Source organism: Sapajus apella, unplaced genomic scaffold (assembly GCF_009761245.1).
Source record: "Sapajus apella isolate SASKATOON/1434 unplaced genomic scaffold, GSC_monkey_1.0 scaffold14, whole genome shotgun sequence".
NCBI classification, from domain to species: domain Eukaryota; kingdom Metazoa; phylum Chordata; class Mammalia; order Primates; family Cebidae; genus Sapajus; species Sapajus apella.
Window position 1 is genome coordinate 9283339 of NW_022436954.1, and position 15770 is coordinate 9299108.

At 54.5% G+C, this 15770-nt stretch overlaps 1 protein-coding gene across 5 annotated transcripts in view; it reads left to right on the forward strand.

Annotated features, from left to right (window-relative positions):
• Positions 1–7782: 7782 nt before the first annotated feature.
• The window catches only part of RAB3IL1 (RAB3A interacting protein like 1), a 23561-nt gene continuing 15573 nt past the window's right edge, over positions 7783–15770 (forward strand). For 2 of the 5 annotated variants that reach the window (XM_032283162.1, XM_032283164.1), the window contains exon 1: positions 7812–8026. In XM_032283162.1, the coding sequence (XP_032139053.1) occupies positions 7875–8026 (152 nt within the window). In that variant the 5' untranslated portion in view covers positions 7812–7874. Of the gene's footprint in view, positions 8027–10756; positions 11013–15770 lie in introns of those variants that run through there. The other 3 variants (XM_032283161.1, XM_032283163.1, XM_032283165.1) reach the window with 3 other exon arrangements.

The following is a 15770-nucleotide window of genomic DNA, read 5'->3' on the forward strand; positions in this document are numbered from 1 at the left end:
AGGAAGCACAGCTGGGGAGGCCTCAGGAAACTTACAATCATGGCAGAAGGTGAAAGGGAAGCAGGCACGCCTTGCATGGCTGGAGCAGGAGAAAGAGAGCAAAGGGGGAGGTGCTACACACTTTTTCTTTTTTTTAGATGGGGTCTCAGCTCTGTTGACCAGACTGGAGTGCAGTGGTGCAATCTTGGCTCACTGCAACCTCTGCTTCCTGGGTTCAAGCAATTCTCCTGCCTCAGCCTCCCAAGTAGCTGGGATTACAGGCACACACCACCATGCCCAGCTAATTTTTGTATTTTTACTAGAGATGGAGTTTCACCATGTTGCTCAGGCTGATCTCGAACTCCTGACCTCATGATCTGCCCACCTCAGCTTCCCAAAGTACTGGGATTACATGCATGAGCCACCATGCTCAGCCAGTGCTACATACTTTTAAACAACCAGATCTTGTGAGAACTCACTATCACAAGAACAGCAAGAGGGAAATCTGCCCCCATGATCCAATCACCTCCCACCTGGCCTCTGGTTCAACGCTGGAAATTACAATTCGACATGAGATTTGGGTGGGGACGCAGAGCCAAACCATACCACATACAAAACCCCACATGATCTAGCCCCTGACTCTCTTGCCAGCCCCAGCTCTTTCAGTGGTCTCCCTTTCCACTCCTAAACTCCTGCCTCAGGAAATTTTTCCAGACTTCTAACCCTGCCTAGGTTAGGAGTTCCTGGATGTGCCCCCAGACCACTTTGTACTTCCTCTATCCTTGTACCTGACCCGTGGTCTTGTGTGTTGGTCTGTTTTGCGTTGCTATAAGGAATACCTGAGACTGGGTAATTTACATAGAAAAGAGGTTTCTTTGGCCCACAGTTCTGCAGACTGTACACAAAGCATGGCCCCAGCATCTGCTTCTGGTGAGGGCCTCAGGACACTTCCAATCATGGCAGAAGGTTAAGGGAGAGCATATACGGCACATGGTGAGAGACAGAAAAAGAAACAGATGAGGGGAGGTCCCAGGCTCTTTTTTTAAGAGTCAGATCTGGCCGGGTGTGGTGGCCCATGCCTGTAATCCTAGCACTTTGGGAGGCCGAGGCAGGTGGATCACCTGAGGTCAGGAGTTTGAGAGCAGCCTTGTCAACATGCCGAAACTCTGTCTCTACTAAAAATACAAAAATTAGCTGGGCATGGTAGTGTGTGCCTATCATCCCAGCTACTCAGGAGCCTGAGGCAGGAGAATTGCTTGGACCCGGGAGGTGGAGGTTGCAGTGAGCTGAGATTGTGCCATGGCATGGGCCTGGCACCAGGCAGGAAAGAGTGATGAAATAAAGCTTTCTGTATCGAAGCCAGGTGTAACTCACATCTACAATCCCAGCACTTTGGGAGACTGAGGTGGGCGGATCACTTGAGGTCAGGAATTCAAGACTGGCCTGGCCAACATGGTCTCTACTAAAAATACAAAAATTAGCCAGGCATGATGGCATGCACCTGTAATCCCAGCTACTCGGGAGGCTGAAGCAGGAGAATCACTTGAACCAGGGACTTGGAGTTTGCAGTGAGTGGAGATCACGCCACTACGCTCCAGCCTGGGCAACAGAGTGAAACTCCATCTTAAAAACAGAATCCGATCCTGCAGTAACTCATACCACAGGGAGGGGACCAAGCCATTCATGAGGAACCAAGCCCCCATGATCCAAACAGCTCCCACAAGGCCCACCTCCAACATTGGGGGACAAATACCCAAACCACATCCTGCTGTAATTAGATGTCTGAATTCCCCCTACACATAATCCCCCTCTAAACTGTATACTTCATGAGCGCAGAAACATTGTCTGTCTGGTTCACTAATATGCCATCAGCCCTTGGCACCTGTGTTCTTAAATATCTGATGAATGAACCTCTACTGAGCTCTCAGTGTTTTTCTTATTGATTTTTGCAAATTCTTTACAGGTTAAAGATGTTAACAAATTGCCATTGCCTGGGAATATTTTCCCCAAGTTATTTGCCTTTTCATTTCGGCTTTTTTTTTCTTTTTTAGCAGGGAGGAGCATAAAGACTGTTTACATTTGAGTGCGAGCAGATCTATTGATCCTTTTCTGTTAAGATCTCTTCAAAATATTTCCAAGTTTAGAAAGTCTTTCCCTGGCTACTTGTGTAATAAGTGTTCACTTCTATTTTTTATGCACACAGCTGTCTGTTTAATCTTCCCAAAGCAGGGATCTGATCATTTCTTTCCTCTGCTCAAAAATGTTTAACCATCTCCTTGGAGGCTTTAGAACAAAGTCCAAATTCTTTAACTCACCTCCAAGGCTTTTCAGGATTTAACCTGAGGCTGTCTTTCCAGACATTTTTTTTTTTTTTTTTCTTTCCTGAGACGGAGGATTGCTGTGTCAGCCAGGCTGGAGTGTGGTGGCGTGATCTCTGCATACTGCAACCTACGCCTCTCAGGTTTAAGCAATTCTCCTGCCTCAGTTCCCCCACCCCAGTAGCTGGGATGACAGGTGCGTGCCACCTTGCTCAGCTAATTTTTGTATTCTTAGTAGAGATGGGGTTTCACTATGTTGGCCAGGCTGGTTTCAAACTCTTGACCTCATGATCCGCCTGCTTCAGCCTCCCAAAGTGCTGAGGATTACAGGTATGAGCCACTGCATCCCACGCTATACAGATATTTAAATCGTCTTCAATCCCTACTTTGTTTAAAAAGCCTAACCTTACCCTTTCTCCTTAGAAAGTGAGTGGTAGGAAGATAGGAAAATAAGCTTTGGAGTCAGACAAACCTGGATTAAAATCCAAGTTCCTTTACTTGTTAGCCACTGACCAAATCCTTTAGCCTTTCCAAATCTCAGCTTCCTTGTCTTTAAAATGGGAGCAGAGGCTGAGCGTGGTGGCTCACTCCTGTAATCTCAGCACTTTGGGAGGCTGAGACGTGAATCACGAGGTCAGGAGTTCAAGACCAACCTGACCAACATGGTGAAACCCCATCTCTACTAAAAATACAAAAAAAAAAAAAAAAAAAAAAAAGCTGGGCGTGGTAGCATGCGCTTGTCATCCCAGCTACTCGGGAGGCTGAGGCAGGAGAATTGCTTGAACCCCGGGAGGTGGAGGTTGTGGTAAGCTGAGATCGTGCCACTGCACTCCGGCCAGGGCGAGAGAGTGAGACTCTGTCTCAATAAATAAATAGGGAATAGAAAGCAAGGAAGCCCCACCAAGGACCATCGGGCCGCTGTGAGGATGAATGGAGTATGAGATTGCATGTAAAGCTCCTAGCACAGTCCCCAGCTCACCCCACATTCTGCCACCTTGGAAGGGCGTTGCCAGCTTTCTGGGGGTCATAGCCTCCTCCACTAGCCATGTTTTCCCCCAGAGGTTTCTGATGGATTCTCTGTTCTCTAATAATTCCATGAGGTGGCTGAGCTTTCCTTCTCAGGATTTGAGAGTGGGCAAACAGGTTTCATCTCTAGGAATTCAGCTCAGGCTCCAGGCACCTTGGTGGGACTCCCACGCCCATCTGGGCCCAAAGGAATCCCCTCCTTCCTTTCTTCTTCATTTGAGGTCAGTTTCATTACGGGGAAACGGTGACATTTCCAAAGGGGTTCACCAGCACCTCTCGCCCCTTGCCCTGAGCACCCCACAATATGATGATGAGTCAAGTGGAACAAAGATAAGCCTCCCAGGTTTAAGGTGGGTAAACTGAGGCTCAAACTAGCTTTTCTATATCTATGTCTAGAACTTGGTCTTTGCAGCCAGAGACGGGATTCATTCAGGGGGGCCTGAGGGCCCGGGCAGCTGTGGTGGGGAACTGGGGAAGCTCTGGCCCCAGAGCAGGAGATGGGCCAGGAATCCTGTCTCTCAGGGCCTCAGGCTTGTCCTCAAGTAAGTTAATGCCAGTATCTCAGAGGCCGGCCTGGAGCTCAGTGTCTGCACTTGCTCTGTGAGCTGACATCATAAGCAGATTCTTTTGCCCGCGTCATTTCGGGAAGGAGCAGGGATGACGGCTCACTGGCTGGGGCTGCACATCAAGGGCTGAGAGCGAGGATGGGTATTTCCTGGACAGTGAAAAGAGCAAGTTTAGCCTCAGGAGGCCTGGCTGCTGCTAGGCCAGCTGTGTACCCAGCATTCTGTATCAGCTGGAACAAGTGCCTGCCCCCTCTAGACCCCAGCTGCCCTCCCTATAAAATGGAGATGATGGTGGAAGGAGAGGTCTCTTGTGAACCTCAGTGTTCTCAAAGTGCTGTCCTGGGCTAAGCCCGTCCCTGAGCCCAGACTGTCCCTGGGGCCTGGTTCACCAGATTGGCCTGACCAAAGCTGTGACCCCATGCGGCCACCTCCACACCCTCTGTCCTGTCCTTCCCTGAGCGGTCAGTCTGGGCCTGGTCTTGGTCAGGCCTGGTGGGAGAGCAGGGAGCCTCCAGGCCCAAGTCTGACCTTTTATTTCACTTTCCTTCTCCCTGGAGCCAGAGCCGGCGTCGTCTTTCCCTCCTGCTTGAAATCCGAGCTCAGGGCTCCAGGAGGACTCTGGCTGCAAAACATTCCATCCCGCTGTCCAAACACCCTGCACAGCTGGCGGAGGGAGGGGCAGCCAGAACAGGCTTTCAGGAGCCCTAGGGCTGTTGTTTTCCTGGAAATGGGGGAGCCCTCAATCAGAGGACTGGCACTGGCTGACCTGAGGGAGCTCCATCTGCACACATGCTCCTGGGGTTTCCCTAGGGCCCCTCTGCTGAGCGCCCAGCCCTGCAGCAGAAAACCCAGTTGCCTCAAAGTCTACCCAGCCAGGTGTGCGTGGCTGCCTCGCGCCTGCCAGCAGGGAGGTGGCTGCGCCACAGGCAGGCGGGTGGTGGCCTTGTGAGCCTCCCCTCGTGACTGAGCGCTACACAGAGGCAGGGAAGGGCAGGCCGGAATGACGCTGAGATAGCAAGCAGGGGAGGTGACTTCGGGCAGCGGCTTTTACTGACAAGATGTCCCAGACCTGGCTGCCTCTTGCTGTGACTCACCATTGACCCTGGATGAGTCTCTGAGCCTCGGTTTCCTCATCCACAAGAAGAGAGGGTTGGGCCTTTTCTGGCTCTGCTTTTTTCCAAAGAAGTTACAGCCAAAGACAAGATCTTCACAGCTTCCCATCCAGTCCATGCTGTGTCTGACTGTCCAGAAACAACAGGTTTTTCTACACGGTTTCTAGCAACTCTGACTCAGTTTCCCCCCTGGGAGGCTGGTGGGGTCTTGGCAGGGAGGGACCAACTCCCACATACATTGCCACCAGCCAGGCCAAGCCCCTTCCCCTCCTGCCATGTTGGGGTGATGGGGAGACCCCCCCATTCACACATCCTGTTTTCCATTAATCGTTTCCAGGTGGGCCAAGAGGTTGCCCAGCAGAGGAAGGTGGGGGCACAGGAGAATTGAGCAGGGGGGTCAGAGAGGAGCAGAAACAGGAAGGGGGTGGGAGCAGGCCATGGAAAATTCATTGCCAGGAAAGGGAGGCCAGCATCTGGTTTGCATTAGGCCCAGAGAACTTCGAAGCCCAAAACGCAAGTGGGAGATACTGTTATCCGCTGGGCGGGGCGGGGCGGGGCGGAGTGTGAGGAGCTGGCAGCTTCTCCCTAGCAGGGACTCAGAGGCTGCCCAGAAAGAAGAGGGAGGTTCAGGGAGAAAGGACTAGGAAACATTTCTTTCAGGCTATACTGTGGCAGACACTTCACAAATGTTACCTTCTTTTTTTTTTTAACTTTTTTTTTTTTTTTGAGATGGAGTCTTGCTCTGTCACCAGGCTGGAGTGCAGTGGTGAGATCTCAGCTCACTGCAACTTCTGCCTCCTGGGTTCAAGCAGTTCCCTGCCTCAGCCTCCCAAGTAGCTCGGATTACAGGCACCCATCATCATGCCTGGCTAATTTTTGTATTTGTAGTAGAGCCGGGGTTTCACCATCTTGGCCAGGCTGGTCTTGAACTCCTGACCTCATGATCCACCCGCCTCGGCCTCCAAAGTGCTGGTATTACAGGCATGGGCCACCATGCCCCGCCCCTTTTTTAAAAAAAACTTTTTTTTTTTTTTTAAGTAATAAAGATGAGTTCTTGCTTTGTAGCCTAGGCTGGTCTTGAACTCCTAGCCTCAAGCAAACCTCCCACTTCGGCCTCCCAAAGTGCTGGGATTACAGGTGTCAGCCCCTGCACCTTGCCGCAAATGTTATCTGTTTAATACTCACTACTTCACAGGGGAGAACTGTTCCCATTTTATATACATGAGGAAACTGAGTCCCAGAGAGGTTAAGTGGCTTGCCCAAGGCCACACAACCAGGGAATGGGCAGAACTAGGATGAGAATTCAGGCCAGATGAAGACAGGGCGGCACATTCATACCATCCCACAGGTGGATGGAGTCTGACTGCGTACCAGGCAAGGGGACACTGAGAAGGGTGACGAGGATAGGCAGAGGCTGGGCTCAGTTCTTGAGGGAGTATCCAATGGTACCATGGGGTGTTTGTCATGACACAGGGCTAACCATGTGTATGAGGGCTCTGGTGCCCACAGAGGAAAAAAGTAACCCACAGGGGAGGGCTTTCTAGAGGAGCGGGGATGAGTGAAAGAGAAACTTACCAGCAGAGGTGGGATGCAGTGGAGACTGCAGACAGAGGGGACTATGGGTGGAAAGAAGAGGAATGAGCACATCGGGGCAGCGGCAACTGGCCTGGTGCACTTTGGAGGGTGAGAATCCATTTCATAGTTGGAGAAGCTGAGGCACAGAGAGGCTGACGTGTGCTCAAAGGCACACCATCTGACAGTGGGGTTGAATCCAGCCTGCGTGACCCCAGGCCTGTGTTCCCAGCTGCTACACCGAGTTGTTCCTTGGTGGTGGTGGTTAAAAGTTCTAAGGGTAGTGAGACCCTGTCTCTCCAAAGAAAATTAAAAATTAGCTAGGCATGGTGACACACACCTGGAGTCCCAGGTACTCAGGAGGCTGAGGTAGGAGGATTGCTTGAGCCTGGAAATTTGAGGCTGCCCTCCAGCTTGGGTGACAGAGCAAGACCCTGTCTTGAAAAATAAAGGGTCAGGTGCAGTGACTCACGCCTGTGATGGCAGCACTTTGGGAGTCTGAGGCAGGCACATCACAAGGTCAAGAGTTTGAGACCAGCCTGGCCAACATGGTGAAACCCTGTCTCTACTAAGAATATTAGCTGGGTGTGGTGGCACGTACCTGTAATCCCAGTTACTCGGGAGGCTGAGGCATGAGAATCACTTGAACCTGGGTGGTGGAGGTTGCAGTGAGCTGAGATCACGCCACTGCACTCCAGCCGGGGCGACAGAGCAAGACACCATCTCAGGAAAAAAAATATAAATAAATAAAAAATAAAAAAGAGGGAATCTCAAATCTAAGAAACAGAATTTAAAAATAAAGAAAAAAAAAGACAAAAAATAAATAAATAAAAGAAAAAATAAAAATAAAAAAAATTAAAAAAAAATAACAGAGTTTGAAGGGGATATTCAGGCCTGTGGTCATGGGCAGAAGGGCCTGTCTAGGGTCACGCAGCTAGCTATGACAGGGTCAAGGCTGGACCGGCTCTTTCCAATGCCCCAGGCTGCGTGGAGAGGGGACAAGCCTCATCTGGGAGCCTGGCTGAAACACGGGACCTCCCCTCGGGGTGTCTCACCTCCCCTGGCCCAGAGCCCAGAAGGAGGGCCCAGTGTCTTCTGCTGCCGGAGGAACCACATGAGTTAATAATTACGGGGTTGAAGGAGATAGCGGCTGTCCTGGGAGGTGGCGCCTCCCTCCCAGGCTGCTGCTCTGGGGAGATAGCAAAGGTTAGTGTGAGGCTCAGCCTGGATGCGGGAAGAAGGCTCCTGCTACCTCCCTGTCCAGCACCCTTCAGAGGGACCCTCAGTTTGGCCCTCCAAGCATGGACTCTACTGAGGAGCCCGCTGGCTGCCCCGCCCGAGGGACATGCCCTGTGTTCCTGGCCATGAGTGCAGGGACCGTCCGCTACACCCCATTAGGCCTGTGCCCTGCCCTTGAAGGGAACTTGAGAGAGGAGCCCTGGGGCACAGACAGGTGAACTCGGGACCTGGGGCTTGGAAGGGAGGGGGAATCTTGGCAAGCTGCGGGGCAGCCAGTGTGAGAAGCTGGGCTCAGAGAGTCCCAGGGAATGGCTCGGATTGTCTTGCTCAATTTGGTGGCTGTTCAGAGGTAGAGACTGAAGCTCAGACAGGACAAGATGCTTGTCCTGGGTCACACAGTGAGCTGAGGACAGGCCTGGAAGTCCAGAATCAGGGCCTGGGTCATCCAGGCTGACTGTCTCCTACTCCTCGGCTGCCTTCAGCCAAGGGTCTGTGGTCAAGACTGCCAGGCTCAGGATGAAGCAGGCAGGAGGGGATGGAGGGAGGGAGGCTGAGGAGGGCAGTGGCTTGTGGGCAGAGGACACAACTTATTTATTTTCTTTTTGAGACAGAGTCTTGCTTTGCCATCTAGGCAGGAGAACAGTAGCACGATCTCGGCTCACTGCAATCTCCACCTTCCAGGTTCAAGCGATCCTCCTGCCTCAGCCTCCTGAGTAGCTGGGACTACAGGTGTGCGCCACCATGCCTGGCTAATTTTTATTTTATTTTTTAGTAGAGATGGGGTTTCACCATATTGGCCAGGCTGGTCTCAAACTCCTGACCTCATGATCTGCCTGCCTTGGCCTCCCAAAGTACTGGGATTACAGGCGTAAGCCACTCGCCCGGTGAGGACACAACTTGTGTTTCTCACTTCCCTGCTACTGGCCAGACACCTATCATGTGCTCAGGAACCTCTTGCTGCCTGGCTGCACACAGCTGCAGCTACAAGTGAGCCTCGAGTTTCTGGGTGATCTTTTTGGAAAACTGATATAAGAGGATTCAGCCCCACTGCCCCTGGCTGTGTGATATCAGGCAGGTTCCTTAACTTCTCTGAGCTCATCCTTTTCAGCTGAGGAGCAAGTTCAGCTGAGCAGTAGAGTCCTCCCTATGGGGGAGGCAGTGAGGCTTGAGAGTCCATGGTAGCAGGAAGTACGGATGACAGGCTATTTCTGGTTAGAAATTGAGTGTTGATGCTTCCAGAGTGGTGACCACACACTTGTCCTTTGAGACCTCGTTCAAGAGCCTCCCCAGTCCACCGGCCCTCCCAGGTTGAGGACTCTTCCTCCAGGGACAGGGCCCTGAGCTGCCGCCTCCTCCACCCTTTATCTCCCAGTGGTCTGGCTGCCATGCCTTATCTCCTGCCAGGGCTTGTGAAGACTTGGAGGGCAAAGGCTCTGTACTGGGCTCCTTTTGTGTCACTTTCTCCTCCTCCCCTCAATGGTGAGCAGAACAAGGGCCAGGAAGACAGCAGTTGCTCAAGACCTACTGATGAGTGACTCAAGCCAGCAAACACATGTGGACACCTGCTTTGGGTGGGCCAGGCCCTGAGCTGGGCTGGGGGTGGGGTGGGGGAACACCAAGAAAGTGAGAATCCCTGCCCTCTGGAAGCCATGGCCATGGAAACAACCACCCTGCAGTGATGGCTATGGGACACCGGGGCTGAGTGATTCTAGAAAGATGGAAAGGATGCTATGGAGAGCTGTCGAGGTTGTTCACTGCACAAAGTGCAGGCCAAGCGAGCAAGCAAGGTATAGAATCCAGCCTGGCCTCCACTCTCCAGGGTCCATACCTTGGTGTGCACTATGCCCAGTGAGGAAGGAGCATTGTTATCTATTTGTGTCCTGGATGCGGAGTCCTGGAGAATATGTCCCCCATCCTCCATCCTTCCACCATTGTGGAGCCCCAGGAAGGCAGAGCCTGTGTCTGTAGTTTCCTTCTGGGTCCGCAGCCCTTGTATGGCCCACAGTCTGTGCTCAGATGGAGTGGTTGACTATATGAATGAGTTGAGTGAATGAATAACATGTGTCCTCAAATGAGGATCTAACTCACTCGAGCCTGGGGCCTGAGTCAGTGGACCTGGAGGTGTAGCACCCAGACCTCTGGTAGCACCTAGAAGGGGAAGTACCTCCCCCCACACTCCCAGTTCTCCCCCAGACAGAGAAGGTGGGAGCCATGGTTCCTGGTGGGAGAGAAGAGGGCTTCTGCTCTCACTGGTCCAGTCCCAGGCTGAAGCTGAGGCCAATGATCAGGGCTCAGAATGGGTGGGACAGAGGAACTGAGGGACAGGACCAGTGGTCTGGGGTTCAGGGAAAGGTTTCACAGAGGATGTGGGACCAGACAGGTGTGTGTATATGTGGACTGGTGTGTGTGTGTGGGGGGGAGGGGAATACCATCCAGAGGGCAGATGGTGGGTAAAGGCAGGATGGGCAGAGTGTGTTAGGAGGCAGGAGGCCGGGTAGGAGAGTTGGATCAGAGGTGGAAACTCCCTCAGGATCAAACTCAGAGAGCAGGACTCAGAAAACTTGTTTTGGGTCTGTGCCCTCCCCTTCCCAGCAGGCAGGATGTCGCACAGGGACAGGCACTAAGCTGAAGGCCTAGGAAAGGAGTGTCGGGTGAGGAGGGGGGAGGGTGTCTGCTGGCCTTAAGTGACAATCTGTGTGAGAATAGGAGAGCCCGGGAGCCATTGTAGGTTCTTGAGCAGGGGTGGCCCAAAGTGGGTGGTGCAGAGGGCGACTGGAGAGGAAGAGTCAGAGTCAGCTAGAGAGTTCGAGCGCGGCGCGGGCCCCGGGATGTTGGGGGCGGGTTCCTTCCCCGCGCCGCGGTCTCCGTGTCCCGGCGCTGCGGGCCGGGTGGGGCCGGGCCCTGGGAGCGCGCGCCGGATCGCAGCGTGGGGCCGGGGGAGGGGCGGGGCCGGGCACGTGTCCTCGGGCCGCCCCCTCAGCCACGTGACCCGCCCAGGGCAGGGTCTGAGCTGGGCTGGGGGCCGCGAGCCCTGGCGGCACAGACTGACTGGCCGGCCGGGAGCAGAGCTGACAGGCGTTGGCGCGGCGCGGCTCGGCCCCGGGCGGAGTCGGCGGCGGGCGGGGACGCGGCGCGGGAGGACGCGGCGGCGGCGCTGGGAACGGACGCCCGGGCGCCGGAGGCGCCGGGATGTGGAGCGGGTAGGTCCGCGCGCGCTCGCCGTCCCGCACTGGGTCTGGGCCGCGGCCGCCTCCCTGGTCGTGAGGATGTGGGGGGCGTCCCCGCCGGGTCTGTGCCGCCACCCGGAGAGGTGCTATGTGCCCCCTCCCTGCCCGCAGGCGAGCCGACTCGCAGCCGGGAGATGGAAGGACATTCCGGGGGAGGGGTCGGGCGTCTCTCTCCGAGTGCAGGGTGCGGAGGGTGGGCAGCCGACCGACCCGGGGTGACAGCGTCAACTCCTCCTAGCTCATCAGGAACGCACGTGTCAGGTTATGGGAAGAGTGTGCACGGCTCTGGGGCATGCACCTAGAGGAGGGACCCCCAGCCCACCCTCCCAACTCATCCCTCAGTCCCCTCGGCTGGATGAAGACTTGGAAAGCAGTGCAACTGGGAAAGAGAGGCTGGGTCTCTGCCAGGGTGGCTCCCAAGTTGAGGGCAGAACCTCCTTGTGGGTCTCCCGAAGTCTGGAGGCGCTCAGAGTCGTGAAGTGGGACCCTCCCTGCAGTCTGGAGTGGGGCAGCAGGCTGCGTGTCCTGCATTAGTGGCCCCAGTGGCTGTGTCTGTTCAGCCATTGGTTCTCAGGGGGAGTTGCAGTTCCTGGCCCATGTGATGTGGGACCCCTGCCCTGTATGTGCAGAAAGGTTGTGGTGTTTTTGTGGAGTTGGGCAAACACTTCCTCTTCTCAGTGGCCTGGAAAGACCAGGTCCTGGAGGAAATGTGGCCAGAATGAGGGCATGTTGTATTCCTGTGCACCCTGGGCCAGATGAGTGGTCGCGGGAGAGAGCTACGCCCCATCTAGAGCTGGGGAGTGAGGGCAGCCCCCCTGGAAACGTAGGCAAGCAGACAGGATCCTCTTCATTCCATGGCACCTAGAAAAGGCTGAGCTGCCGTGCTAGGGGAAGGATAGCCTTTCATCCCCAGCAGGGGCTGCAGAGAGAGTGGGCTCCTGGTAGAGGTGAGGTGTGGAGTGGGCTGAGACTTTTTTTTTTTTTTTTTTTTAATAGAGGTGGGGTCTCTCTATGTTGCCCAGGCTGGTCTCAAACTCTTGGGCTCGAGTGAGCCTCCCACCTAAGGCTCCCAAAGTGCTGGGATTACAGGCTTAACACCACCACGCCCTGCCCTAAGGTTTGAGATTCTTTTTTTTCTTTTTTTCTTCTTCTTTTTTGTTTAAGATGGAGTCTCGCTCTGTCACCCAGGCTGGAGTACAGTGGCACTATCTTGGCTCACTGCAACCGTCACCTCCTGGGTTCAAGTGATTGTCCTACCTCAGCCTCCCCGAGTAGCTAGGACTACAGGCACACACCACCATGCCCAGCTAATTTATGTGTGTGTGTGTGTGTGTGTGTGTGTGTGTGTGTGTGTGTGTGTTTAGTAGAGATGAGATTTCACCATGTTGGTCAGGCTGGTCTGGAACTCTTGACCTCAGGTGATCCACCTGCCTCAGCCTCCCAAAGCGCTGGGATTACTGGCGTGAGCCACTGCGCCCGGCTTGCTTGAGACTCTTAAAGGGAGAGAGTTGAAGGCAACCAGTGTATTTGTTGGCATTGTACCCCAGCAGGAAGGAGGCTGGCTTAGGAGAAAGTGCTTGAGGTGGGTGTGTGGTACCTGGGGAGGTTGGGGCAGTCCTGCCTGGGGTGAATTGTGTTTGGGGAGCAGCCTTGTCTGCAGGAAGCCTGTGTCTTATGTGGGGTGGGCCCAGGCAAAACAGCTGCTGAGTTAGTTGCTGTGTGACCTTGAGAGTGTGGACTTCCTTCTCTGGACCTCTAGGTAAAATCAGTGGTTTCTGGAGTCGGAGTGATCTCAAGTCAGAGAATGTCCTTCCCAGGAGGCATCCAGGCCAGGGCCACACACAGCTGAGAGCCTCCAGTAGATGGATGGAGAGTCAGAGAGCCTTAAGTCCTGGGCAAGGACCCCTCCCCAACCATCCGGACCCCTGTTATATTCCCAGCACCCTTCTGGATGAGCCAGCTGCCAGGCTCACCCCCACAGAATCCTCAATGTGGCTTACTTCCTGCATGCATCCCCCGGGGCCTAGCTGGGTGCTGAGCATGTATCATAGTAGGTGCTTCATAAATGCGAGTGGAAAGGATGAGGGACTGAGGAGCCGGGGGCAGGGGCGAGAGGCAGAGCTTGGGGGTTACCTTTAGCTCTGTATTTTTATATAGATACCCGTTTGGGTGTGGAGACAGGGATTTAGAGTCAGGGGCCAAGCTGCCAGCACCCTCTAGGTGCTTGGTGTCCTAAGAGCTCACCCAGACCCTGCAGCACTTGGGAGGGGTCCTGCTCAGAGTCATACTTGCAAGGTGACTCTGACCAAGCTGATGGCAGCTCTGGCAGGTGTATGTTTGGGACTGTTTATTCTAGAATAGGAGGAGCTGGGATTAGGAGTCGGTGGCCATGGTGGGGCCAGTGGTGTTTCTGGCCTTGGTTTCCTGGCCTGTGAAATGAACTGCTATCTTTCTCTTGGTGGCTGGGCTTTGTTAATGGACAGGTCCTGGTCATGGCCCCGGCCCTGGGCTGCTCTCCTGGGGTGGGTGGTGGTGGCTGGACGCTGCGGCAGCCTGGGTGGATCCTCTTCCTTGGGGCTCCTGAGCGTAGGCCCTGAACCCCAAACCCAGAGGCAGCTTCAAGGTGTCCTCCAAACTGGACTGCCCCTTTCCAATCCCCCACAGTTTCACACATCCATAGTTTTGGTGCCAAGCCTGCTCCAAGGTGATGAGGTGAGGACAACGTCTTGAGGACTTTTGTATCTAACACAGTGCTGGCCTCTTGGGACTTGGTCAGCAGAAGCCAGCGTTCAAGTTCCCGCATGACACTGTTGCAGCATCTTCCCCCCGCCCCCCCGTCTCAGTTTCCCCAGAGATGGGGCTCATCATACCTATCACTAGTGAGGGCCGGGATTTGATGGACGGCCCAGGAATGAGATGAGACCACTCCAACCTCCCAGGGGTTGGGGACCATGTTTTTGCAGCAAGAGCTCCCTGTTGGGGAGCTCCAGGGCTGTAGGGCCATCAGCTGGCTGTGTGATCTTAACCAAGTCACTTCACTGCCCTGGGCCTTGGCTATTCTAAGGGCATGGATCTGTGAGCTCCTGCCTGTAAGGCCTAACTCGAAGGGGACTAGAGGCTGTGAGACAGAGTCTAAATATGGCCTGAGGGCTCCAGGGTCAGGCACGCAGCCCTCTTCATTGGGAAGGGGCTGTATAACCCCCACTGTTGCTGTTTGCTGGAAGCCCTCTGTGTTCTGCCTACCCTACCCCTCAGCAGGTAGAGTTCTTTCCTGCTGTTCTTCCATCAGGACTTAGGTGTGGGGGGCAGACTCCTCCTTAGAATCCTGCTTGTCCGCCAGCCACGGTGGCTTACACCTGTAATCCCAGCACTTTGGGAGGCCGAGGCAGGCGGATCACCTGAGGTTGGGAGTTCAGGACCAGCCTGGAAAAGCATCACCTTTTCCTTTGTTTCAAATTATCTTAATTCATTACTATTATTACTTTTTCCTGCTCCCTCATCCAGCCCCTGGTCCTCCTGATCTCAGGTAGTGATCTGCCCACCTCAGCCTCCCAACTCCCGAACTCCCGTCTCTACAAAAATACAAAATTGGCCAGGTGTGGTGGCGCATGCTTGTAATCCCAGCTACTCAGGAGGCTGAGGCAGGAAAATCGCTTGAACACGGGAGACGGTGGTTGTGGTGAGCGGAGATTGTGCCATTGCACTCCAGCCTGGGCAACAAGAGCGAAACTCTTGTTTCAAAAAACAAACAAAACAAAACAAAACAACAGAATCCTGCTTGTCCTAGACCTGCCCAGCCTCTGCACAGGATTTATGCCCAACAGGCTTTGGGAAATGAGGCAGGGGGTGGGAGATGCAAACCAAGTAGGATATGGTAAGAATATGGTAAGAAGGGGGCCGCCTGGTCACGCAGATTGGATGATCATGGCTGGTGGGGTGCCTGGCACATAATAGGTGCTCAGTATACCTGTTAGCTATTGGAAGTCTTGGGTATCAATTCTTGGACTGAATGGGCAGGGTCACCACAGGCAGATTTGAGGTCGTACTGCGTGCCCAGCCCTGTAGCAGAAGGGCAGTGAGATGCCACCCTCCTAGGCCCTGTGCTGGCTCCCATGGAGAGACAGGGATGGATTCCCCCACCAGGGCTGGGCTGGGCTGGTCGCCTGGGGCCGTGGCAGGCGGAGGTGTGGCCTGGCCCACTTGCTTCAGGTGTTCTGTTCTGCTTCCCATCCCCAGCTGTTCCTGACCTTCTCCCCCCTCCTCCTCCGTGGTCTCCTGCTAGGACCTGCTGCTCTGCCCTTCTCCCTACTCTGGCTCCCCCTTCCTCGAGTGACCCAGGCCCACCCTGGTCCCCACCTCCCCTTTTGTCCCCTCCTTGCCTTGAGCTCATTGGATCCTGGCCTAACTCAAGTGAGACTCAAGACGGCCTCTTTCATCCCTGGGTCCCAGACACTCTTCGGCTCCAGTGTCCGACACGCTCGTCTGTTCTTCTGGCTGGCTTTCTGGCCTTTGATAGCCTTTCTGGCCTCTCTGATAGCCCCCTCATCCAGGCTCAGGCTGTGGCTGCTCTCCCAAGCCAGTGCCACTCGACAGCATCACCCCCCATGCTGCCTGTTCCCCTACAGCTGCCTACGTGACGTGCCACTTCCCAAATGCCTCAGCCACCCACCTTCCCGTCTCTGAAAGACCCCCTCCCAGTTCCTCTTTTCTGGCATGGCTGCTACGGTTCTC